This window comes from Marmota marmota, unplaced genomic scaffold, assembly GCF_001458135.2.
Source record: "Marmota marmota marmota unplaced genomic scaffold, marMar, whole genome shotgun sequence".
Lineage (NCBI taxonomy): Eukaryota > Metazoa > Chordata > Mammalia > Rodentia > Sciuridae > Marmota > Marmota marmota.
This window is the reverse complement of record NW_026000019.1, coordinates 21,068,983-21,096,102: the sequence shown is the minus strand read 5'-3', so window position 1 is coordinate 21,096,102 and position 27,120 is coordinate 21,068,983. Positions and strand designations below refer to the sequence as shown.

The 27,120-nt window shown below is 41.7% G+C and overlaps 1 protein-coding gene and 1 long non-coding RNA gene across 4 annotated transcripts in view; one reads left to right on the top strand and one right to left on the bottom strand.

The window, feature by feature from the left end:
- Kifap3 (kinesin associated protein 3) overlaps positions 1-27,120 on the bottom strand; it is a 162,520-nt gene that overhangs the window by 3,406 nt on the left and 131,994 nt on the right. The window contains exons 20-21 of one of the 3 annotated variants that reach the window (XM_048810058.1): positions 26,482-26,550; positions 22,613-23,073 (exon numbers count right to left, since the gene is read on the bottom strand). The exons of 1 other annotated variant lie outside the window; for it this stretch is intronic. In XM_048810058.1, the coding sequence (XP_048666015.1) occupies positions 26,505-26,550 (46 nt within the window). In that variant the 3' untranslated portion in view covers positions 22,613-23,073; positions 26,482-26,504. Of the gene's footprint in view, positions 1-22,612; positions 23,074-26,481; positions 26,551-27,120 lie in introns of those variants that run through there. One more of the 3 variants, XM_015491848.2, reaches the window with a different exon arrangement.
- Positions 417-3,206, top strand: LOC107147561. Its single transcript, XR_001504177.2, has 2 exons — positions 417-1,188; positions 2,818-3,206. It is a non-coding gene; the product is annotated as an uncharacterized LOC107147561 (long non-coding RNA).

The window sequence follows — 27,120 nt, the reverse complement described above, 5'->3', positions numbered from 1 at the left end:
GGCTCCGACCCTTCGCTGCTGCTGACACCAACCGCCCTCGATCCCCCGTGAGGCCGCGGCCCCCACGCCACAACCTTCCGGGGTCGGGTCTCTCGGACACCACAGAGACGGGCCCGGAAACGGCCCGAATGCCAGCCTTCGCCCCCCCACCCCCACCACTGAGGCGAACGAACCCGGAACCGAGGTAGAGCGCCGCACAGGTGACTCTCAGGCCGCTGCCATCTTGAGTGTGGGCGCCAGGACGGCCCTACGTTTCAATCACGGCCCTCCGCAGCTAAGTTGGTTATATCACGTGGAGATATCACCTCTATCACGTTTTGGATTGAATGGGCGTTTGCCTTGATTTAAAATTTTAGTTTCTTAACCGTACACTTTTAATTTCTTTTCCGCCCGAACCCAAAATGGCCGCCGGTGGCCTCCAACAGATCAAGTAGCGAGGGGCGGGGCGGGAAAAAGGAGCGTGGAGCGGGGCGGGAACCTTCGGCAGGCGACGCCCCGCCCCGCGCCACCGATTGGCTGCGCTACGCGGGGCTTTGGCGGACCGCGCGGAGGCTGTCAGAGGTCCCGGGACCGGCCGGAGACAGAGACTGACCGACCAGGGTCGCAGGATTTCGGAAAGGAGACCCGAGAGAAGCGGTGCCTGCTTAGGGTGTTAGGAGAACGAAGTGGGCTTACGTAGTGGTTGTGAAACTGCGTGGCACCAACTTGGCCACTGAAGTCTTCACGGTGCCCAGTGGCGTTCGGCGCGGCTACTTACGGCTTGACGGCCCGGCCCGAGTTATTTCGAGTGTAGGACTTTCACATCCCCGCTGGCCGGTAGCAATAGCTGGAAAGATTTGCGATGGATAAGAAAGGCCTGCATGATGTCTTCAGGTCAAAGGGAAACAAATAGCCAATTCTGTCCCCTGTCCAGAAGTTACAGTAAATAAGTACAGGGCTGGGGTGTGGCTCAATGGCAGAGCTTGCCTAGCACGTGGGAGGCACTGAGTTCGATCCTCAGCACCACATCCAAATAAATAAATAAAATGAAGATATTGTATTCATCTATGACCAAAAAAAAAGTTTTTTAAAAAATTAAATATATATTAAATAAGTATTTATGAGGAGATGAGCACAAACAAGTAATCCACCCCATGAGCTTGATGAAGTCCAGACTGTACTAAGAGCACTGTCCTCTGGAAGTAGAAGGTAAGCTACATAATTTTTAAATGTTATAGTAGCAACTGTAAAAACAGTAGAAAGACTGAAAATGATTTTGATATTATATTTCAACTCAAGGTAGCCAAAAGATTGTTACTTAAACATACTCAATGTAAACTTTATTTGTGTCCTGGGGTTAGAACCCAGGTCCTCCGGAGTGCAAGACCTCTCTGCCACTGAGTTACACCCCCAGCCCAACATCAATAATTATTAATGAGATGTTTATTCAAGGTAAAACAGACTGAATTGGGGGTCCCCCTCTGAATTAAGGGGAACTTCCTCCTATGAAGACGGAAAGCCAAAAGGCTGACCTCACCCAGTGGCAGGAAGCTGGGAGCAGAGCGTTCCTCTGGCCTAACACAGGTTAACTAAATCTCACCAGGTACATCCCTTATCTTTCAACTCACTTCACTGCTGCCCCTCCCTTCTCCCCTGCCTCTTCTTTAAAGTTCTGCTCACTTTTAGGGATTTTTGAAGATGGAATGTTTGAAACGGTTGTTTCTTCTATCTTCCTTCAAAGCAGGCTTCGAATAAAACCAAATTTCCTACCAATTTGACCCCTGTTTCTGGAGCAGTGAGCACTACAGTCTACTCTCTTTCCCTGCAGGGTGTCATTAGAGCCACTTAGTAACAATAGGTTGTTGGTACTGTCTTCAAACTGAAATGTATTTTTTTGCAACCTGAACTAGCCACATTGTAATGCTCTTAGTCACACATGGCTAGGGAATACAGTATGGAGTGCAGCTATAGACAGTATGACCACCATCTTGCACCAGAATGTTGAGAAGCAAAAATACACTGAGGGATCCTTCTACATTATAGTCAAAAGGAGCAACTGCAAATCAGAAACCCTCCAGATAAGTGGTAAAGCCAGGACCATTAGGGCCAAGCCTCAGGCAGCCTCTTTAAGTATTCTGGGCTCCTTAAATTTTTACACCTGGTTTATTCAAAAAAGTAGAGCGCTAAAACATTTTGGAAAATTCACCTATCTTTCATATATTTGAGCCCATCTCTAATTTTCATCATGATAAATAACAGGTTGTTTGTTATTTTGCCATTTTAAAAGTAAAAACTCTGAAACCATGATAATAACCAAAACATCTGGTGTCTCCAGAGATCAAGGTGGCTAAAGTATATGTGGCTCCGTCTCTGGAATGTGTCCATTTGGTATGATGCTGGCTGACTACCCAGGAGGGTGGATTCCTAATAACAGTGCCCACTGCTCCTGGGGTGTAGTTCTGTGAGCTAACCCACATAGAATAGTACACCATCCATGCAGAAGTAACTTAGGCTATCCATCAGAAGTATCTTGTGAAAGGCACATTGTAAGCATCCATAATCAAATCCCATGAACCCCCATCAGGGCAGAGCTAGAGTATATAGCTGCTCCCAGAGAAAGACCTAAAAAAAGCCAAATTATAGAACATACATGGTATAGGGTTACCAGCTCCAATGTCCATCCCACTCTCCTCCCACTTCTCCACTGTTCACCTTCATTATAGGGGTTAAGAAACCAAAATGATCTCTTTCTGAGCCTCCTTTGCAGCGGGGTGGTCACAAGTTCTGGCTGGTGAGACAAGGTTAAGAAGGACTTAGACTCTTTGCTTTTGCCTGCAGATATCCGACCAGTGGCAGAGCACTGGACTAAAGACTTGCGACCCTGCCTCCATTTTGCATGCATCTTCTTTTCTCCAGAGTCACCTTGGATTCCAGGAACAAGGACTGATAGGATAAGCCTCTTGTGATTATCCCCAGGCAACAGCAACTTTCTCATCCTGAACAAGGCCTGCCTCACCTGATCCTGAGATCACCAGGGACAGACCACACCTGAGCAAGGCCACCTGCATTGAAAGCTGTGACAGCCTTAGCTGTGCAAACCCGGACCCTTGCCCTCATTCCCCTTTCTATAAACCTCAAAGTCATTGTCAGCCCCTGGAGGACAGGGCTGAGATCCTCTTGTCTTTCAGTTGCAATCTATAGGATTAAAGTTCCGTTCACGCTTGTCACCATTATGTTTCCTGTTTGCTTTTTGAGGCTAGTGGCCCAGCTGATTTACTGAATCCTTGGAGTCAGGCCTCTGGCCTAGGACTACAGTAACAATGGCAGCATCCATTAGGTTTAGGGCAGAGCACTAGGGAAAGCTTTGCCTTCCTGATAAAGGAAGGGAATGTGGGTGACAATAAGCACCATGGGACAATAAGCAAACAAGATAAGGAGGTGCAGGTGAGGGACAGGAGGAGTGGGATTCTCTTGATGCATATCATACTGTCCCGAGAGAGTTCATCATTATATTTTTCTTCATGTTGAGGGGAAGTCCAAATAAGTCCCATCACCAACACATGATTCTTCTGCAGCAGCAGAGCTCCTGTTATGCTCGAATTCGGGACCCCCAAAAGACCACTAGAGACCAAGATCGATGTAAGCAGCAAAGAGGTGTTTATTGCGAGCTAGCTTGGTCCTCCAAGCACACACAGCAACTGGTGATACTGAGAGGCCTCGAGCCCAGGGTTTGCAGCAGTTTTATACACTCTTTGGTGAAGGCAGGGACTTCACTTCATCATAGTATCTCCTAGCAAATCATCACACACCTCAGGAAAATCAAACAACAACTCTTAACATTGATTAGCACATTCACTGGCAGGAACAAGTTGGGTAGGGGTGATTGGTTAGTACAAGAGGGGGATTCGTGGGCTGGGGATGTGGCTCAAGTGGTAACGTGCTTGCCTGGCATGCGCGGGGCGCTGGGTTCGATCCTCAGCACCACATAAAAATAAAATAAAGATGTTGTGTCCACCGAAAACGGAAAAATAAATATTTAAATAAAATTCTCTCTCTTTCTCTTAAAAAAAAGAAAAAAGAGGGGGATTCATTTGAATTGATTGGTTTAAACCACGAGGGGTATACATGCTGAACTACATGGTTTCCCAACATGTTATCAATCACCATAAACTACTGGGAGGGTTATCTGGCATCCCAGTTATTTTCCCTGTCTCATGCTGATTGCTGGTTGCTAGGGGGTTGCTATGGGTCCTCACTGTTGAGGGCCACAGCCGAGTCGGGATGACGCCTGGCATTTTTCCAGAAGTAATGGTTGAGAGGCGAGCCATTAAGATGATGCTGGATTGATTCAATTGTATATAGACCCCTGCTTTCCGCCTCAGGCGCCCACTACTTTGGAGTTCTCCAGAGATTTCCTGGGGAGTTCGCGTTGGTTGGTGAAGTTCCGGTGGAGGGAGTTCCGGTTGGTGTGGTGTGCCGGAAAAGGGCCGCGTGGGTGGCATTCGGGAGAGTTCCCGAGGAGTGTGCGTGGAGTGCTGTTGGAGTTCAGGCAATAAAGTTTCCTGTTTGAACATACAAGTGCTTTGTGGCGGCTTGGTGATTTGTGCCCAGCCAGACTGTGGCACCTCACCTAGCCTGACTGAGTCAGGGACACCTGGCTCCGCAGATCTCTCCTATTATTTAACAACTCAGCAGGGTGGGTATGTGCCTAGGAGTGCTCCATGGGTCTTTCCAAGGACAAGAGTCACGCCACCTTCCTTGGACAGGCTTTGCTCTGAGGTAGAGGCTGGTTTTTCACTCCCCACCTGGCTCCCCCTACCCTTACCCCTCAGCCTGTGGCATTATCAATCCATATGTGGCAGAGCTCCTGGGTAGCCTCTATCTTCTTTTCTCTGCTGGTAGTCGGGAGTCTGTACTTCTTCATTTACCCAGGATACACTTGATCCCCCAGATATTAATGAGAACATGTTACTTCACTGATGATTGAGTGGGAGAGAGAAAAAATGCTTCCTCTTCCTAGGATTCATCTCTTCACTTATTCACTCCTGATGTCATTCAAGTCTCTAAACAAATGTCACCTGTTAAGACCCTGAATTAGATCCCAGACTTATTGAAGTTACAGGTTAACTCGTGCATTTTTGTCTGATAGGGATCCAAATAATTCTGTCCAGTGAACTCTTGATTCCTCAAGAATATGGGACCGTATTCTAATAGCACATAGATTGTCCAGCCGTCCTAATTAGTGTTTAGTGACAAAAACTTTTTTATAAATTACTTCATATAGAACTGGTTTGAAATCCTAAACCTGGGGCCCCTTTCCAGTATAGATTACTGCACTTGTAATAGTGGTCCACTTTATGCTTTGGATATAGCCCTTGTTGCTCTGCCACTGTCCATTTTTAAAATGGACATGTTTCTTTCTCTTCCTCTCTCCCTCCTCCTCCCTAATCTTGGACAAACATGGTTTCCTTTCTTCCCCATCCTACGTGAAGTTAACTGTCCTTGAGCACACACCACCATAGAAACAAAGTAATTCAGATTTGGGTGGTACCAAAAGATCTAAGAAATGACTATCTCCCAAACTAACAATCAAATTACAACTCAGATAGACACCATGTGGGATATAGCCTTCAAATCACCTCCTTAAAACCCTCCTGTTCCCCTGATGGGCAGGATCACAGCCCCTGGGACAGGAATCCCCATGTTTCTCCTCTGCTAACAAAGAAATAAAACTTTGTTTTCCTTTTTCTCAAAACTGTGTCCTCATTATTGGATTGGCCTTGGGGACAAGGACTGAGATTTTGGTAACAGACTCACTAGAGCCTTGTACTCTGATGGAGAATTTTGATCCATTCCACCCTTCTTGACATTACTCATTTTGGTGATGAAAAATTCACCCTTTTTTTCCATTTTCGAAATTTAAGCTTTATGTTACATCACAAACAATTATTTGATATGCCTCTTAAGTAATGCAGTCTGTCAATTTCAGAATTATGTCCCGGCACCAGCCACTATGTTCCTCAGAACTTTACTTGTTAGTTCAAGGAAAGGGTGATGTTATTCAAAAAGGGATGGGAACTCTGGAGACATCACCAACTCATGAAGCCTTACTAGGGCAGCACAATAGTCAAGAGCTGGTCTTCTTCAAGCAGGTGTGCCTCCTGCACCCTGACCTGCCTTTGTCAAGATGCATGGCCATGAGGAGTGGCTCCTTCTTGGCCTTCCTGTTTTACTTCAGAGGAGCTCATCTTCCTGATCCACTGACTGCTCTGCTCTCCTCTGGAGTCTGACAACTTGTGATATTATTTACCTTCTCAGGTCTAAACATCTCAGCTCCATTGGATTCAGTTGCCTTTATCGAGATCCCATGCCAGTTTCCGAGTTTCAGCTGGGTGGTTTCTCCTTGTGTTACGAAGCTGGGGCATTCTAAGAAACCGAGGACTGCAAAGACCCCCTCTCCAAACCCCAATTCTTGCGATCAAAAGTCATAAGGATTTCAGATATGTCTCTCAGAGTAATAGGCATGAGTTTATTGAAGGGAGAGGAAAAGGGAAGGGGACACTCTAAAGGGAGAGGGTGAGACCACTCAGAGAGGAGAGGGACAATGTGACTCTCCCACCCTCCAGTTTTATTGGGGGTCCCAAAGAAGTTTCAAAGTCCCACCCAAGTCTATCTCTTGACTTTTGACTGACAGCAGAGTGACATCAGACTTTTAAGTCCCCGCTGTCATGGCAATTTAGGACACTTGGCCCATAATTGGATTCTTAACCATACATTCTTACAGAATTTATAGTTAGGAGAAACTATCCTTATCTCCCAGAGTTCAGGATCTGTTACAAAAGTCTCCTCCTTCTGGGTAACCTAGGTTCCTCTTATCAACATTACTATGGGCCTGCATTTCTCCCACAGAGAATAGGTAGTTTGCTGAGGAATACGATATTCCATTTAGGCTGGTCAGGGCTGAAGGTAAATTGCTTCTTAGTCAATGAAGCGTGTAGGGGTCAGCACAGTGGGCCATTATAGAGAATTATTCTCTTAATCTCATGTTCCCACCATCCTTATCTGTCTGTTCAGTAAAACATAGGTCTTCTGATAAATTCTTTAAACACATTTATTTATATTACTGGTTTCGGAGGTTCAGTGCATGGTCAGCTGATTCCATAGATCGGGGTCGAGGTGAGGCACGTCATGGTGGAGGGGTATGGAGGAGGAAGGCTGTTCAGACATGACAATCAGAAAGCAGAGGGAATGAAAATTCACTTTAACATCTTTAAGACACTAATACTGACCTAAGAGATAGCTGAAGTGCTTATACTAGCTGTCCCTGAAGTACCGATTTCTGATGCAAACCTTCCAGGTGCCAGCACCCTTTGAAGTGTAAATTGCTTCTCAACTTCAAATCTTGCTCCAGAAAGGAGACAGATTTGGGACAAACATCCTGTTCCATTGTTTATATATCTCTTCTGAAATACTTCAGCATTGAGAGAGATTCACATGTATGTTAATTTAGAACTATCCCTCAGATCACCTGGAAGCATGTGAAGGTGAAAAGCTGGGCCTTGTGCTGGGATTTCAGTTTGAGAAGCACTGCCCCATGTGCTCTGGCACTCCTCTCCTTTGACCTCATTTCCTTTTCCTCCCCATCATTTGCCCTGGAACAGTGTCCACTTGTGCTTTGGACGGAGCCCTTGCAGCTCTGCCACTGAGACTTATTTTAAAATAGACATGTTTCTTTCTCTTCCTCTCTCTCCCCCTCCCTAACCTTGGGGAAAACAGATTATCTTTCTTCCCCATCCTAGGCAGATTGATCTGTCCTTGAGCACACACCTATTGCAGGAACCAAGTCAGACTCCACACAGTGTGGGGATTCTGGGCTTTGAATTGCCACTTCAAAACCCCCTGCTCCGGGTGATGGACAGAATCTCAGCCTCTGGGACAGGATTCCCTGTGTGTCTCCTTTGCTAGGAAAGCAATAAAACTTATTTTCCCTTTTCTTAAAACCATGTCCTTGTTATTAGATGAGCACCAGGGACAAGGGCCGAGCTCTGGATAATACCCAGCCATGCATACTGGCCTCCTGAGGTCCCTTCAGCATGCCCAGCAAGCTCCTGCTCTGCTCTCCCCTTCCTTCTGGGTGCCACACCCTTTTCCTGGATACCAGCTTGGCTAAGTCTCTCACTTCCTTCCACTGTACATTATGCTCAAATCTCATCTTAAATGCTGTCCACACTGACCCACCTGGTTGGCCTTTATACCTTGTCTGGACACTCCTGATACCTCTTATTCTGTTAACTCTTGCATATTTGCATATTTCCACAGCATTTACCACGTGTAACAGCCATATACTATATTTTATAGATTGAAAAAACTATTATTTTTCTTACTTTAGAGTAAGAAGTCTGAATATATTTTTACCATAAATAATGGCCCATACTGACCAATTTGCTTGTCTATTGTGCCCCCCCCCCATATATATATAGTTACTAGGGACTGAACCCAGAAGTCCTTAACCACTGAGCCACATCCTCCCTTCTGGTCAGTTCTAGGTTCTCATATATTGGTATTAGGACAATCTGTTGCTGTCCCTTTTAAGATATGGTCAATACTGTGTTGATCCTATAGGTAGTCTCTTGGGAAAGATATTGGCTGACCTGTTTTAAAGGTTTCTATCTAATGTCCATGATTTTGGGTATTCTCTCTGGTTGTCTTTCCCTGTGTTTCTTCTTCTTCTTCTTCTTTTTTTTTTGTACAATCTTTTCTTTTCTTTTTTAGAGATACACATGAGAGTTTATTTGTCAGAGCTGACAAACAAAGGCCATCTCTCGATAGACAGAGAGAGGCCTCTTTTTTGGTACAATCTTGAATTAGGAGTTGGTCTGCCAGAGGTAAAGTAAGTGGAAGAAGGGCCACCAATAGGTATAAGCCTTAGAAAAAGATGATGTTCTACTTTAATGATCTGACCTTTGAATGGCTTTCTGAATTATTATACAATCTTGCAGTTGGAGTTGATCTGTCAGAGATAAAGTAGGTGGACGAAATTCTATATGAGCAGGTCTCTCTATTTTGTAGGTTCCCATCTGTCAGCCATGGATTGGGGGGTCCTCTCTGGTTATCCGTGTGTTTCCTGCTTTCTTTCTTTTCTTTCTTTCTTCTTTCTCTATTTATCCCCCCACCCCTGTCTCATCTGTAACTGGCCCTTTAAGACATGGGCCATGATATATTGAACTTACTGATAGTCCCTTGGGAAGATATATCTTGGATGAATGGGCCACCTATTGGTATAAACCTGTCTAAGAGAAAGAAGTACTGAAAAACAATCTGGCCTTTGAATGGTGTACTAGTCAGGGTTCCCTAGAGGAACAGAATCAACAGGAAGTATAATTATAAAAAGGGGATTTATCAGGTTGGCTTATGCAACCAGAAGCTGGATAGTCCACAGTGGCCGTCTGCAGGCCGGAGAGCTGGAAGAACCCGTAGCTGTGCAGTCTAGGAGGCTGAAGCCCCAGAACAAGAGGGACCAACAGTGCTACACTAATCGGAGACCAAAGGCTTCTAGAGAATCACTGGCAGAGTCCACTTTCCAGAGTGAAGAAGTGAAGCTGATATCCTCAGAAAATTGCAGAGCAATCAAGCGCTGATTCAAGAAGAATTGAGCTTTGCATCTCCTGCTTCTTCCTTGTTCTTCCAACTTCTGTTCCATCCAAACCAACATCCTTTTGGACAGTGCTGCCCACACTTAGGGAGGGCCTCCATTTCAGCTGTCTATCCCACATGCCAATCATTCCTAGACACCCTCACTGACACACCTATAAACTTCTCAATCCTTGGAATCTCTTAATTCAATCAAGTTGACTATTCAAATTGACCATTACAAGTGATTTTTCTGGATTATTTTACAATCTTGCAGCTAGAGTTGGTCTGTCAGAGGTAAAGCAGAAGGAAGAGATTCTGTGTGTAGGCATTTATGCAGTTACATGGTAAGGAGTCAGAAACTAAGTTGAGGATGGTAAGGGCCCTGCCCTTGGTGTGCAAGGATAGGATATCAGAACAGGTGTCCTCTCGGTTTCTTCTTTGTGAGCAAAGCAATAAAAATTCTCTTTCCTAAAAAACACATCCTAGTTATTGGATTAGCATCAGGGACAAGGACTGAGCTTTTGGTAGCAGTAGGGAGTAGATAAAGTCTATGAGGCTTGAATTCCTCAGTCTAGTGACATTGTCAGCAATAAAGCCATGACAGTGTGCACACCCAAGTGACAAGAAAAACTGGTGTCACAAAAGCTCAAGGGACAGCACCACTGCCACTTCTCTGTTTTTGACAAGAGAAGAGTGGAAGAGGAATGGTTTGTTTGCCTTTCTTAAATTCTCCAAGAAGTAGGAAAGCTACAAACCACTTAAGGAATCAGGGGTGAACATGCTCAAACCAGAGCAGCCCTAGATCAAGTACATAAAGAAGGTGTTTTCATACCAGGAAATCAGGCCACGAAGGGCTATGTGAAAGGAACACGAAGGCTTCGGAATCAAGATGGGGTCCCTGTGTCAACCCCAACAAAACAAAAGTAAACCAAGTAAAAATAAAAAGCCAGAGGTCAGGAAGGAAAGGTTCACATAGCTGAGCGCCTGATGGTAGCACAAAAAACTCTACCAGAACCATAAGCTTGCAAAAAGACCAGTGAAACCTTACACAGAAAGTACTGCGACTGTCTGTCCACACTTGGACCAACAGTTATAATAATGCATATATGAGTGATAATGAATTTAGTGAATAATGCTGCTCTTGTTATTCATTATTCTAGCCAAAGTTTATTTTTTTTCTGAGTCTGATGTGATGCTCCTGCTCACTTGGTCTTTAAAACTCCCTCTTTCCCAGTCTCTGAATCTGCCCCAGTCCACTCTGACATGTGTGCCACCCTTGATGCTCTGCTGTTCACAAATAGCAATATTCTTTGGAGAATCCCTCTCCTGTTTTGTATTTAGGTTAAAAGTAGTTACATGGGCTAGGGGCATAGCTTAGTATTAAGGTGCTTGCCTAGCACGCATCATGCCCTGGATTCCATCCCCAGCATCTGATTATTCTAACAGTTTTCCAGAATGAACAACTAAAACCGAAGGAGAGGCTACAAAATCAACTCTCAGAAGAAATGCTGGGCTGGTGAGGAATTTGAGGGGAACCGGAGTCGCTGATGCTCTTCTGCTCCCCCTGGTGGTAAATGTTTGGTGCTGCCTGCTTTTTGAGAAGAGCAGGAGTCTGATGCTCTTCACCTCCTCCTGGTGGTAAATGCCGGACTGCCTGAATGCTTTTTTTTTTTTTTCCTACCCCCAAAGTGGCTATTTTGAATGATGAGGTATACTTATACAATGGAATACTATTTGACCACAGAAAGGACTGAGGTTTTCATGATGTTACAGTACATGAACTGTGAGAACATCAGGCTGAATGACAGAATTCAGGCACAAAAGGCCACACATTGCATGAGTTTGTCATATGAAATGAACAGGGTAGGTAAATTCATAGACAGGAAGTAGATTCATGGTTTCCAGGGACTGGGCATGGGGAGAGATGGGGAGTGCCTGCTAATGTGTAAGGGGTTTATTTTTGGAGTAAGTAAAGTATTCTGCAATTAGATAGTAGTAATGTCAGTACAACCTGATGAATATGCCAAAAAACCAATTGTTAGAACATTTTTAAATGTTGATTTTTTACAGTATGTGAAGTGTATATCAATAAAATACCATGAAATATGTTTAAGCAGATACAACTCATGCATATGAAGGGAGATAAGACATATCGCAACCAAGAGGAGCCCTACCGAGTAGTGCCTTGTTCTATTATATGCAACTGAAAGTCAGGTTTGAGGAAAAAATAGAGGGTAATGTACCTGCTAAACATTTTTTCCACAGTTAATTAACTACATAGTTTCTATATTGATCTGCCATGCTCAAATAAAAGTAGCTTTGTACAGTGCAAAGCCTTCTGTACCTCTGGGAATAAAGATGTTTCTAAGTGCCCTTGAGTGATCAAGATTTGTAGTGATTGATAATTTTACTGAGAAACAGATTCAAATTGCACATGCTACAGAGAGTGTTAGGTTGCTTTCCATTACTGTTCATTTACTCCCATGAACTCATCATCTTCATAGATCTGGAAAATGCAAATAGTGGTGACAGAAATAAAGAGAAAGTGTAAAGGCTTAAGGAAGCCATAGTACTGTGACTTGCAGGATTTCTACAGGCCTTTGGATCCGTCCCTGGCTGATATAATCCTTATTATATTCTTGCTACACAAGAACCTTTGCAAACTTAGTTCACTGAAACAACACCACTTATTGTGCTCACAATGTTCAAGGTGGACAGGGTGTGGCAGGGCAGTTCATCTTGGCTCATGTGGCACCAACCTGGCAGCATGCGGGCTGTGGGCTGCAGTCATTTACCACCACCAGCTGATGTTGGCTGTCTGCTAGGACCTCAGCTGGGCCACCTCCTGCAGCACACCTGTATGTGGCCTCTGCGTGTGGCTTGGTTTTCTCATGGCATGGTATCTTATAGAAACCCCCAGAGAACAGGCAGAAGTGAAAATATTTTTTATGACAGCCTAGAAGGCCATGTAGCATCACTTCTGCCTAACTCTGTTAGTTGAGATTGTCAAAAAAGTCCACTTGGGTTCAAGGGAAAGGGATGTAGGTGCCACACCAGTTGGAAGGAGCATTGGTACCACCGTAAGATGAGCATGCAGATGGTACATAATGTGGGCACCATCTTTTAAAAACATCAGCCCCAAAACCAGAGGCTTAAAGCAAAAGCCATTGGCTGATGCTCATAATTCATGGGTGGACGGGGTGGCCCTTCAGGTCTTGCCTGGGCCCACTCAGCTGACTGCATTTAGGTGAGTCACGTCCACTGTGATGGCGGGGCTTCTCTCTCCTGGTGTTTCCTCAGCATGGCAGTCCCAGAGAGCACTCCAAGGGCAAATACAGAAGCTGCAAGGCCTCTTGAGACTAGACCCCACCATCATGCATCACTTTTCTCTTTCTATTGGTGGAAGAAAGATACAATGAGAGCCCCCAGGTTTAAGAAGAGAGGAAGTAGAGTTCATATCTTGATGAGAGATGAAGAGTACCACAACTGTCTTTTTCAATCACGTATCACCACTGCCACAGCTGTTTGCCTTCTATCCACATGCACTATGTGCTTACCTCCTCCTCCCAAACTCTCCTACAGTGTGAAATTAGACTCTGGTTTGAAGTGTAGGACCTCTTCATCAAAACCAGGTTCAGGCAGGGATGGGGGTCCTTAGGGTCTTTAGGTTCCCTTCCAGGATGGCTCCTCTTGATCCAGAAACTTGTAACTAAAAGGAGTTATCTGCCAACCTCACTCACAGCCAACATTCAATGGCAAGACAGGGACAGGATAATCACAAAGGACACTCCTGTTTAAAAAGGAGGCCATCAAATACATATAGCAGTTACTGGTTCATAGCAAATCTCAAATGTTATGGGCACATCTGCTTGTCCCCTTTACTCTGAGCCTGTTTTGTTTCCTTGGAATGGTTTCCTCTTCCATCCCCGACTGCTAGCCCCATGATCTGCAGCAATTTAAAGCAATTCTGTTTCCCTAAGACACAGAAAAAACAGCATTTTTAGACTTCTCCACCAAGTCCCACACTACAGAAGAGCTAATCCTGTAATAATTTCCATATGCTGCATTGTATCAATCAGAATAGTATATTTTCTGATGAAACTGTGATTGATACAGGACAATTAAAATAGCTGACCCTGTCATTCCCAGAATTTTCTTTAGTGGCATTACTCACTGTGGATTTTGGATCTTAAACTGAGGTTGATCCCTATGGGGTCAGGAATGGTGCATCAGCCAGAGGTCGGATTTTAATGTAAGGAATTCCGGGGGACACAGACTAATGTGTAGCCTTAGAAAAACAACTGCTTTCTATCTAGTTAGACCTCTCTTAGTTGGAAAGGCTCAGGGTGGAAAGTCTGGGGCCTACAGCCATAGCAACAAGGCTTCTAATAGACTTTTGGATTAAACATTGAACATTCCAGAGCAATGACCCAGAAACTGACCCAATTAAAATAACAGGGGGGCCGGGGCTGTGGCTCAGTGGTTGAGCACTTGCCTCGCATGCGTGAGGTGCTGGGTTCGATCCTTGGTACCACCTACAAAAAATAAATAAATAAATAAATAAATAAAAAGATACTGTGTCCATCTACAACTAAAAAAATATTTAAAAATAAAATAACAGGGGCACTTCAAGGAAAAGTCCAAACTGTTACATTCACAAGGACGTGGCAATGCAAACACTGGTTCTCCACTGTTCTAAGGGGTGGCTGTGTCAACTGAGATCAAGGGGAAGCCTCTGCTAAAAGGAAACAACTCTGGCAGGATTTGCAGTAAGAAACAAAGACTACTTGTAGGCCAAGGGTGGCAATGCCATCACAACCTGAAATTAGGTTGAATGCTGGGCTCTGCCTTCTATTCCACCTTCCCTCACAGAAGGACCAAGCCAATTGGCACAATGTGCTGAGCTTCGGGAAGTTTCAAGGAAGACAGAAAAGGATATGGTCTATGGTCCAGAAGATGGAAACAAAATGGCTAGATAATTAAGGTAAAAACTAGTTTGGGAAGAGAGCTATCAATTGACGGGCCATATATATATAGATAACAAGTGGATGAGGAAGTTTATAGACACAAAACGGATGCTCTAACTTGATCCAAAAGCCCATAGAAAGGAAGACTGGGACAGTGGGGAGACTTTGCTCCACTGAATTCTTTCATGGAAGTGTCTTAATGGGGGTCTTGTGTGAAAGACACTCCCAAATATGTAACTGAGGTGTAAAAATTGGGATCTAAATTAGTGAAAGCCAAATAAAATATACTCCCATTTAGTGTCACAGCTTGTCAAATATTATAAGTAGATCCCAGGGCGGTGTTCCCAGGGGACTGTGGGGGGCCACCCCCGGAGCTATATGAAGCATCCTCTCATCCTCTAGAGGCCTTGAGCCATGGGGGTGTTGGTCTGGCATTGCACGCTGTCTGGGCTGTGGCAAAGATGTCTGCTTTCTCCTGGCCCTGGACCTGGGCATTACCCATTGGGACTAGGTCAGCCCACTCCTTGCTTATTTGGTAAAGAACATTCTTGTCAAAACTCCTTTGTTAAAACAGCCCTTAAGGTCACAGAGCTGTCCCGCCCTCAATTTGAAAAACTTTCGTCTGTGTTGTGTGATTTTTCGCTGCTTTCTTAGCTTAATGTTGCAGCCAGCTCTTTCAAATCCAGTTTGCCTCATCTGAGTCGTGGGCGAGGGGACTATTTCTGAAGGAACAAGGCAAGTTACACGGGAAATGTACAAGGACACAGCATTGACTACTACCTACACTGGCACTCAGGGCTGGCATCTGCAGGTGCCTTGCTTGGCCTTAGTGACTTGCCAAAGCACAGTCCAACGTCAGAAGAATTGTGGGCAAAGTGTGCACCCCCTGAGACATTGGTACTGACTAGGAAGCCCCCATCTTTTACTAAACACAACATCTATTCAACAACAAACAAGTAACATGATATACAATGGAATTTTTGTTTTTATTTTGCTTACAGTGGAGTGTAATTGGAGTAATGGAATGATAGCATGACCTATTTAAAGACAGTTGAGAAGATTTGGGGAAACTGAATTGATACAAAATAGGCAAAAGAGTAAACCAATTGATTAGGGAACTTATCAGAGGATATAAAGAAGGTATTGCAAACACTGGGAGACATTCTGAGGCATTTCCATGCTACATCAGGAATGATAACAACCAGATACGGAAGAGGAAGAATGATTTTCAGAAAGGCTTATGAGGTACTTGGTTACATTTAGCTCCCCACCCCACTCTCTCTTGCTGATGGGTCAATAGACAATTTCACACGCAAAAGAAGAAACACTGTTGGAGTTGTCCCTCCAAGGAGACAATGAATTTGCCCAGCAGGGGAATAGGGCTGTGTAGGCTATAGTAAATTTCTTCCATTTGCACCAGCTTGTTTTGCAGGATGAGGGGCCTGATTACTCAGCGAAAGCCTCGATTAAAAGAAATGGAAGTGCGGGTGAAGGCAGAAGCAGAAAGAGGTAACTGAGGAACTAGATGACTGTCATCTGGTAAAGATGGACAATAAGAAAAACACTAAGGTAGGGTGAACAAAAGTTGCACTTTCCCTTTTGTGACCATCTTGGCTACACTGTTAATCGTATGAGGGATAACCACACTATCTGTGACCACTCACAACCATGTGCTGTGATGAGGACAGCTGGTTTTGTGTGTATTATCTATTGTGTGCTGGCAGGAACTAGGCTGGTACCTTCTGTTGTGTCTACTTTCCCGTCAGTACCTTTTCTGTGGAAGCAGAACCCTTGTGTTCTGGGGCCTGACTACATAGTAACTGTGGTCACATTCAACATCAGCATTTGCTGCATCTGCTGGAACCCAAGGCAGAGTTGGAAGTGCCTAGCAAGCCCTCCAGGTGATTTTCATGTCAGCAAATGTCTGAAGACCTCTGCCTTAGTGAAATGATTTGATAAGGTTTGAGCAAGTTATTTTGTTTCTAATGGAAGAAAGTCAATTATCCCAAACCTGAGCTGGAGTAGAACTCTGTTCTGACGTGATTATTTGCTCCTGTTTGAGAAGAAATTAATTTTTCTGGGAAAAAAACCCATCCCTGATAAGCTTGTGAGCATTGGGACTTCTCCCTCTGCAGGCCACCTTTGGCCACGAGGCTGTGGGACCTGAGGACACGTTAGCAGGTTTTCTTTTGCTTCTCTCTTCTCCTGTTCCCTTCTTCCCTCCTTTCTTTTCCCAGTCTTAAGATGCGATTCATGGTAGGAGCCTTTGCCTTTAGACCAGCCAGAAGGGGCATATTTGTCCATATAGTCACCATTTTCAGTATTCTTCATTCCTTATGTAGATTCATTTTACCTGGAATCATTTTTCTTCTGTCTAGAAGACTTCCTTAAGCATTTATGTACTGTGATCTGCTAGTGATGAGTTCTTTCAACTTTTCTAGATGTGAAAATGTCTGTTTATTTTTCACCTTCCTTTTTTTTTTTTTTGGTATCAAGGATTGAACTCAAGGGCACTCGGCCGCTGAGCCACATCTCCAGCCCTATTTTGTATTTTGAGACAGGGTCTTGCTTAGTGCCTCACCATTACTGAGGCTGGGAACTCGGGATCCTCCTGCCTCAGCCTCCCGAGCCACTGGGATTACAGGCATATGCCATCATGCCTGGCCAGTTTTAAAAAGATATTTATACTGGGTGTATTAGGTTTCTCCTGAGAAACAGAACCAATAGGATAGGCAGATAGATGATTGATAGATATAGAGATATAAGATACATAAAATATATATATAAGAGGACATTGCTTATGAGAATTGGCTCATGAGACTATGGAGGCCAAGCAGTTCCATGACATGACATTTGCAAGCTGGAGAAAAGGGAAATCTGGTGATGTAATTCAGTCTGAGTTCAAAAGCCTAAGAAACAGTGTAATTCCTGTTTGAGGCCAAAGGCCAGAGAACTGGGGGAAGGTGAGAGGGAGAGCTGCTGGTATAAATCCTGAAACAGTAGCTTTGATGCCTGCAGGCAGAAGATGGAAGCCCCAGCTCACAAAAGAGACAGAATTCATTCTTCCTTGTCTCTGTTCTCTTCAGAATGGCCCTCAGTGGACTGGATGGTGTCCATCCACTTTGGAGAGGGCAGATCATTACTCAGCCCACTGACTTGAATGCTAATCTCTTCCAGAAACACCCTCATGGACACACCCAGAAACACTTTATCTTCTATCTGGACATCCCTCAGCCCCGCCAAGTTGACACATAAAATCAGCTTGCACACTGGGTTTAGGATTCCAGGCTGACAGTTGTTTCAGTACTTTAGAGATGTTGTACCTCTGTCTTCTTATTTAGATTGTTTCTGATCTTTTCTCCTCCGTGTATGGTGAGAAATGTTTTTACTGGTGCATTACAGCTCCACATCACAGTGGGTTCATTTTGACATACTCATGCTCCATCACCATCCCAGGGCTTCCCCTTTCCCTGCCCTCTTCCCTTCCTCTGACTTTAAGGGTTTTCTTCCATTTACTTATTGTTTTTCGTTTTAGCCAGTGATTGATAGACACACATAAAGGTGGAGTTTACTGTGCTATATTCATGTATGTACACAGCATAATTTGGTCAGTTTCATTCTGCATTTCCTCCCTTGTCCCCTGCCTCCTCCCTCCCCCTCAATTCCCTTCCTCTGCTTCACTTATCTCCCTTCTATTTTCATGGGATCCCCCCGCCTTTATTATTTACTTATTTCTATCTTCAATATGAGAAAAAAACATCTGACCTCCTTTAAAATCTCTAGCTGCTTTTGAGATTTTCTCTTTATCACAGGTTTTGAATCCCCCCTCCCCAGTACTGGGGATTGAATCCCAAGGTGTTGTACCATGGAGCTACATGCCCAGCCCTTTTTGAGACAGTCTCACTAATTTTCCCAGGCTGGCCTCAACCTTGCAAGCCTCAACCTTCAGCCTCCCGAGTAGCTGTGATTATAGGCTTTTGCCTCTGTACCAAATGATTCTGAGCATGTTGACCTGCAAGGCTTTCTAGACAAGACATTGGAAAATGGCACTGCTGCCTTTGTTAGCTTTAATGCAATGTAGCTCTGGCCCCTGGAACCAGGGAACAACCAACTAGGGCCAAATCGGCAATCTTCCCAGTTGCAAGAATGGTTATCAATTCACTGTTTTAGAATAGTTTATTATGTAGCAAAAGCTGATAGACTGATCTAATGTTTTTGCCTTAAAATTTGTGTTTTTTTATATTAATGTATTTATTCCATCTTCTTTCTACTCAAATGAGTTTGGCCTATGTACAGTTGTAGGTTGGCAGTTCTTTTCTACCAGTTCACTGAAGATATTCTTCAATTGACTATTTGCTTCCAAAGTTGTTGAGATCTGTTTTCTTCCTAAATGCATTATCTTTTAAGTATTCTCTCTGGCCATTTCTTTTTCTGATACATTGCAATTTCATGCAAGTGTGTGTGTGTGTGTGTGTATTTCCTGTCTTGAAAATTTCCCTTCCTTACCTGAAGATATATTCCTTCAAGTATTGTTTCATTCCTTCTAATCTTTTCTGGAGCTTTTTTATACAACATTGGATTGCTTTTTTTTTTTTTTCTTTTTGAAAAGAGATTTAGTTCTGACCTAGAATTACAATTTTTAAAAAAATTTTTTTTAATTTTTTAATTTTTTTTTTGTGTTAAGGATTGAACCAAGGTGTGTTTTACTATGGAGCTACAAGATCCTAAGCAACTTAGGGTCTTGCTAAATTGCTTAGGGCCTTAAGTTGCTGAGGCTGGCCTTAAACCTGTGATCCTTCTGCCTCAGCCTCCTAAGTCACTGGGATTACAGGTGTGTGCAACTGTACCAGGTTTACAATAACTTTTAAAAGTCCTATCAATTCCACCACACCATTTGAGAATTACTCACACATTCTTTATCAGTGCACATTCTGTCTGGTTTTGAAAAATGTAACATCGTTTCCTCTCATCTGTGTCAAATCTGTTGAACTCACCCACTGGAATTAACTATTAATACATTTACTATGTAGAATGTTTGGATTTCCGTGTCTGATCTTTCTTGTCTTTTCTGTCTTGCTCATGCTTTTCATTCCCTACTTATTTCTTTAGATACTTTAAACACGTTTGTCTTATATTCTCTGTCTGAACATTACAACGTCTGCTGTCCCTTGTTTCTGCTGTCTTTCACTATGGCTTGTTTCCTCATACTATTCTAAGTTTCCCTGGAAGCTCCTGTTTAGTTGATCAGAATTTGTGAGAATCCTGGGAATCCTGGGGTGAAGGTCCATTCTCCCAGAGAACTGGCGTTCATTTTTTTCAGGCTTACAATACTACAAATTTGAACTCCAAATTCAAATGATTCAAATGTTTGAATTTTCAGGAAACACTCTCCCTTCTTTCCCAAAGCTCAGGCTGGAGGTGTCATTTTTCGTTTGTTTGGCATACTTTTTTTAAAAAATAGATTGGTCTGTCTCATGCTTCTATCTGCTAATTTTATATAGATCTGAGGATCTTATATCTTGCATAAATTTTATTTATTTTTGTGGTGCTGGGGATTGAACTGCTAGGCCAGTTGCTCTACCACTGAACCAGACTCACAGTCCTTGTACAGATTTTAAACTCAAATCTTTAGGCACTTTACATTAGTGATTCCGTCTGGGTATAAGGCATGTGCATGGGCTTCAGAGCTCAATTATGGCTCTGGCTTCATCCTTTCTTTTCAGATTTGATCCCCAAATTCCTTATGTATTTGCAAGTCTCTAATATTCCCTTGATTCACTTCTTGGGTTTTAAAATCATGTCATCATTATTGAATTATTTTGCCCTACATATTTTTTAAGAGTAATATTTTCCACTTGCATTTAGTTCTGTAATCACTATTTATATTTTCAAATCTGAGTTCAGTGTCCATACCAGTCATTTTATGACTTCCTAGTTCCAGAGCTAGTTCTGCCTTAAAAGTCAGTCACAGCACCCTTTCTTTTCCTCATAAAAAGTCAAGGCAGGTATATTTTCTTAAATCTTTTTAAAGAATACCCATCTTTTTTGTAAAGCAAAACCAAAGTATTTTTTTAAGTCAGTCAAGTGCAACATATTTGAGTTCTAAACCTTTTCCTCAATGAAAACGATTCTATGGCTCATTTTCTACTCTCTTCTGCCACTCAATGTCAGACTTCTGAGGGTAGGATGCTGGGTGTGGCTCAGTGACAGAGATCCTGCCCAGCATGTACAAGGCCTGGGTTCATATGCACACATGAGGCTGAAGGCAGTCTGTTTCTTTTAAGATATTTTGTCTTTCAAGGTTCTTATGGAAATTTTAACTAATTTTTCTCAAGATTTCCAGCATACATCATTGAAGTAAGTATGACCTTAATTTGCAGTCAGAATCTGGTGAGGTCAGGATATTACATTATATAGTATTTCTAAAAGTGCTCAATGCCAAAACTTTTGAATTCTGAAGTATATAAGAATTTTAGATATTCTTCCTTATTAATCTCACTAGCAAAACTTACCTTCATAAATAAGGCAATGAAAAGATCACAATTTCCAAATTTGTGAAGGCTTAAAACAATGCGAATACACAGAGAAAGTGTGCATGGCGGCGGAAACCTAAATTGGGGATGGTCCCCGCAAGTCGGTTTATAGCATGTGAGGGAAGTTAAAACTATAGAATGATTGCTTTTTTTCTTCTTTTAGTTCCACTTATATATATCTATATTTTGTATATATGACAGATAGCCCAGCAAGATACTTAGTCCTGAGATGCTACACTGGAAGGGAGGAAGCAGGCCACATTCTTGACTAAACTCAAGAGCATGGGCAAGGCATTTCATCTCTCCTGGCCTCTGTTCTGTTCAGTGGTAAAAATGAGAGCTGGACAGGGCTGATTCTAGGGCCCTTTTCAGCTGCAATAGTTTGTGATTTAAACCAAGACAAATAATTGTACACTTTTTAAAAGATTGACTGTTTTGAGTTGAAGGGCATAAACTATATCTTAGATTGATGTTTCCTAGAGCAACATAGACTTCTGTATCACAAACTAGGTAGTTAAGAAAATACCTGTTGATCATATTGAAATTTCATGTGATTTTTTCACTTCAAAGGACCTTTCCATCTCTACCATTCTATGCTAAAATAGAAATTAAAGCTACGCAGTGTGGTTAGACTAATGGTTTTAAATTCAAGGACAGAAGTCTTATCTTTGATCTATGTATTCCTTTTCAAACCTCATATATCCTTCCATAGCACATGACTGAGGAGCTATCTTTGGATTATATTTATTTGCTTGATTTTTCAAGTAAATTTCTCAATATTGTAAAACTAATGAATTATTTTCAAAACTCTATATTAATCAAGCTGCTCTACTTTCTACCACCCAAATCTGTTATAAAAAGAAGTGAACAAGATTACTTAAGTGAGCAAAATCCTGATCCTTAATTTTCCTTAATCAGGCTTTTCATTAGCTTTTCCATACTTATATACTAAATTGAAGAATAAAATCATAAGCACAATACTAATCCTTTTCACTTATGCTAGTTGTTCCAGGTTTATAGCCTACAATTAGGAAAACATGAATTCAAATCACCTAAGAGACTATAGTCATATACATCATCACTCACAGCATATGTTCCATTGTTAATTAAAATCATAGTAATTTTGTGAAGAAACCTTTGAGGCACATAGTAAGGAATAAAAAGGTGATGCTCTTTTTTATAAATCTTAAAGTAGTACATATACAAAATACTAAACAGCACATATATGAAATACTAAAGTATTTGCAAGTAGGAAAAGAATGCAAGAAAAAGTAGTTCAATGGCAAAACTTTCCTTTGTATGGGAAATAAAATTCATGTGCACCACATGTAAGTATATGACTCCTATAGAATTGCAGTAAATGCAAACATGTGAGCTGGGGCTGTGGCTCAGTGGTAGAGCGCTTGCCTAGTATGCATGAGGCACCACATATAAATAAGTAAATAAAATAAAGGTCCATCAACAACTAATAAAAATATTTAAAAAATACAAACACGTGACTTTGGATCATTCATTTGCACTTTATGCATCCTTTTAATAGAAATTAAATTAGTCCCTTAATGTACATAATGTAGTGTCTGTTTTCCAGTCTAGTAGCTTTTCAACATTCACTTCTGAGTCTCATGGTAAATGGTTTTCAATATCAGGGTGTGGCTAGATGAGTGAACAGTGTTAGCATCAACTCACTTGACAGGAAATAGAAAGGGTTGGAGTTTATCTGCAGCTAACAGGGAAAGTAAGAAGAAACACAGACCCACAATAGTATCAACATGCATTATTAGGCAAAGATCAGAGTTAACCCAACCCACACAGAGTTCTTCTAAGCTGAGAGTACACACAGAAAGGGATGATTTTATCGAGACCCATAGCCATAGTAGTAAGGTTCATCAGGGCGGAATCCGTAGGCTGTGGCAGGGCGTCCAAGAAGGCCAACTGGTTGGCCAAAGCCATCTATTCCAAGGCTGAAAGAGAAAAAGAAGGCAGCTATGTTTTCCATTACATATCCACAATGCAGGTCAAGTGAGAGGCTGGGAAGTTACACTTCCAAGATTCTCTTTCTAAAAGCAGTGATAGTGATTTATAGAGATATCATTACAAAGGATTATCATTATTCAAGTTAATATAGTCATTAAAATGTGTATATTTACTTCCAATAAGATGTCAGAAAGAAACCTCTGTCATCAGGTACTATTTGAAATAAAGTAGAAGAATCAGATAAAAAGAGTTTTATTTAAAAAGGTATTCATAAATGGCTCTTATGACAGAATATGAAAAGATTTTGCATGCTAGCAATGATCAGTAATACACTGCTAGGGAAGGATAAAATTAAAAATGTGGTAAAGAGAGTTTAGCTATTTACTATAAGGCCTCTTTTTCATATGAAGATATAGGACTAATTTACTATTTATAGGGACATGCAATTTGAGTTTTAACAGTGAACTCTCATACAGGTCAAATCATATCATAAGTCTGAAAGAATAAGACATAGAATTCTACAAAATTTGACAACTGGCCAGGTTTGATCTTCAAATCCTTCTAATTCCTAATGCAAAAACATACTGAATAGTGTATCTTTCTTTTGAGTGACATCAAGAAGACAATTATAAGTTTTGGTTCGACTTATTCTATGGAAATAAAATAAGCCCAAAGATAACCTTCAGAGTTGGAAAGATATCTGGAGTGCAGATACACTTTATGATTATTAAAAATTCTTCAGTCTATTAGTAAATTATTTAGAAGAAAATCTATTATTCAAAGTACTTTTTAAGGATCAGGGAATCAACACTTAGAAAAATGACAAAAATGCTTATTTTGCCAGGCAAATATAGTAGCTATAACATGCTCATGCACAACTCATGCAGTGAATGCTAGTGGCTTGATTTCCAGTCAAAGGAAACCATTTATAACATGGAAATGTAAGCTCCAGAAAAAAGCACATTTAAATGATTCAAGATTATGTGAGATTGTACTAAATGGAAAGATACTTTTCAGCAAAATCTAATATGATTAAAAATATGTTCACATTGGTGCAAACTTCCTCTCATCATCAAACTGAGGTTAAGTTGAAACACTTTAAAAGTAACTCTCAAAATTAATGTTTTAAGTGACTTGTGCGTGCGTTTATGTGTTAGGAGAGAATTAAAGAGTAAATGTAAAGAATCAAAATACATATAAAACATAATGTTCATGTGAATCTACCCCTTGGGGAATAGAATTTCTGAAAGAAAAGTGTCAGGTTATTATTTGTATTGAGTGATTCTAGACAAACCAACATTTTTAGGTTCCTTTATCAAAAACTCTGTGCCCATAATTTGTCAACGTTGGTTGAAATTTTTAAGTCTGCTTTTTATGTAAAACCACCCCTCCTATTTTGTTTCCATGGGAAGAGAGGTTAAAGAGGGGAAGTTTATTCTACGGGTATTGGAAAAGCTGTTTCATAGGTTAGTAGAGTCCATAAATTCCTTCTGTTCACTGCTAAGATACCCTGGTTCAGTTTAAAATCTGAAGGAAGAGTTGGCTATTGGAAACCTCTCTAGAAACACTGAAGCGAATAAAACTCAGTTATGAAGGGATAATTACACAGCTGCAAGTTTTGCTCAGTCCTCCTTCATCTCTCTGTGTACCACCTGCCTTCAGCCAATCCTTACCTGTTTTTTCCCCACCCCTCCTCTGAGGTTGAAATCAGAAGACCTAGGTTAAACTCAAAGTGATTTTGTCCTCATTTCTCAATGTAGGGGCTATGGTGAGATCTCTGCAGAAGATGGAAACGAGAGGCACATAGTGACCAGTGGGGATATCTGCAAAGGCACCTTCACAGTGAGCCCCACAGAGGGCCTTTTGGCAACACCATTAGGCTCCATCTAAAAATCAGATGACCCTTGACCGCCTCATGGGCACACAACAAGGAGCTTTTCAGCTACAATGCTGGTAGGAGCAGCCCAAGCAATTCCTTGGTGAAGTGGTGACCTATAATCATCAGGAGAATGTGACCTTTTTGGCAGGCTTGTCTGCATGAAGAAGAGGACTTAACAGATTCTCGGAGGCTGAGGCCATTATACAAACTGCTAACTCCCATCTCCTTCTTTAAATTTCTATGGCTAATAGGCAAAATTTTGATGACTGTTTTCCAATGTGGTCTGTCAGCAGAGTGAAGAATAAACTTAAACATTATCTGATTTGCCTGTTCTTTTCATTGTGAATTAACAAATGGCTCTTCTATTTTTTCTTTCTTTTTGAATATGTTAATCACATTATTAGCAAAGCTGTGCACCCTCAAGTCAGTGAAAGCAAGACTGGCCCTTGAGTACTAATAAGTGAGTCTCAGTTCTTGAACATTAGTCTTTAGGCTAACGGTAGCAAAGTTCTCTTTATGTAAGCAATAGCCTACCCAGAGATATCTGTGTGTGTGTGTTACAATGCATGGGGTCAGGTTAACCTTTTTAGCTTCTTATATATCATTTGGGGGAAAATTTCAAGGGATGCAACTGGCCAAAAGTTTTTTAGAATTCATCATACATTACAGATGAACTTCTTGTTTAAAAAATAGAGCCTGGGTCAAAACCAAGAAAGCCTAATGGTGGGTTTTCCTTTAAACAAAGCAGATAGACTCTTTATGTACTCTCACTGGGGACACTGGGAACCCTGAGGACCAAGGGAGGCATACCTGCTTTTACCTGTGTGACCACTTTGCTACAGCTAAGAGGTGTTATACTTGGCTCTCTATAGGTGCTCTAATTCTATCTTGCACTGTGTGTCTCCCTTCTGCTCCTAATCTACACAAAAAGTTTCATGTCCTTCTACATTAGCATATGTACCCACTATACTACTATTTCTTGAGAGGACTACTTATTTTGTATTATATCACCTTTATTGAACCTTTGAATTGTCAAAATGCAGTATTTTTTCTTGAAAATACCCAATTTGAATCCAAAGAAAATGGTTATGGTTTGTTGTGACAGGCAAGTAAGAATAGTAAGGCCAAAAACATCAATCTGAATTGTACAAGAATGATGGTTTTTGATTACCTAGAAGGAAAAATGAAAATTTCCTTCAAGTGAAAAATTTATACTTAACATCCAATAACAAATATGAAACCATATCTCGAGTTTGTTTTATAAATTTAGAAATCTAATTGACACAGAAAGCTCAGACTGAATTTTCTCCATATTTATATGCAACTTAAGGCACACATTCATTGGGATTCTAAGCCTGAGATGATTCAGAGGGGTAAAAGGAGCCTGGAAAGGGCGAGTGACGCTCCACATGCAGCACACTACGAGGGAATGGCAGCCAGCGAGGGACCAGCACTCTCAGGCTCTGGACACTCTGCCTGAGTCGACATTCCTGTAGAAAGCAAGAAAATCACCTACCTCTGGCTGTTTGTGAGGCTTAATTAGTGCATATTTGTAAAGCACTTTGAAATCCTTGGATGAAAAGTGCTGCGTAAGTGAAAAGTATCATCATTATTTTATTAAAGTAGATAAGAGCAACACAACTTTCTCTTCTTTAAAATTCCTAAGTCAGCAATATAAATACAGAGCAGGTAATAAATTTATTAGTGGACGTTATAAAAAATGAGACTCTCTCTCATGGACATGCCAAACTGTTGGTGCAAAACTTTTTACACTCATATGAAATCCAGTTTTATCAGTTTTAGAAGTACTCTCTGGACCCACGAGGAGTGTAATTCTTCTTGGATATAACTGCTTCACACCCTCACTCAGTCCTCACAGCATATCTTTATCATCTCATTTGCATGCTAAATCACTTTGGTTTTCTAGTGTTTACCTTAAAATGAAACTGAAATTAACACCATACTTAAGATGCAGTCTAAAATCAGTACAGAATATGAGATCCAATCTCTGACCCTCTATTAATGTATATGAAAATTGTACTGTTCTTAAAAATTGTCAGGAGTCATTAATTATCATCAAGTTGGCTAAGACTGAATATACAGGTATGGGTATAATTGGATGTGTGTGTGTGTGTGCGCACACACACACCCACAC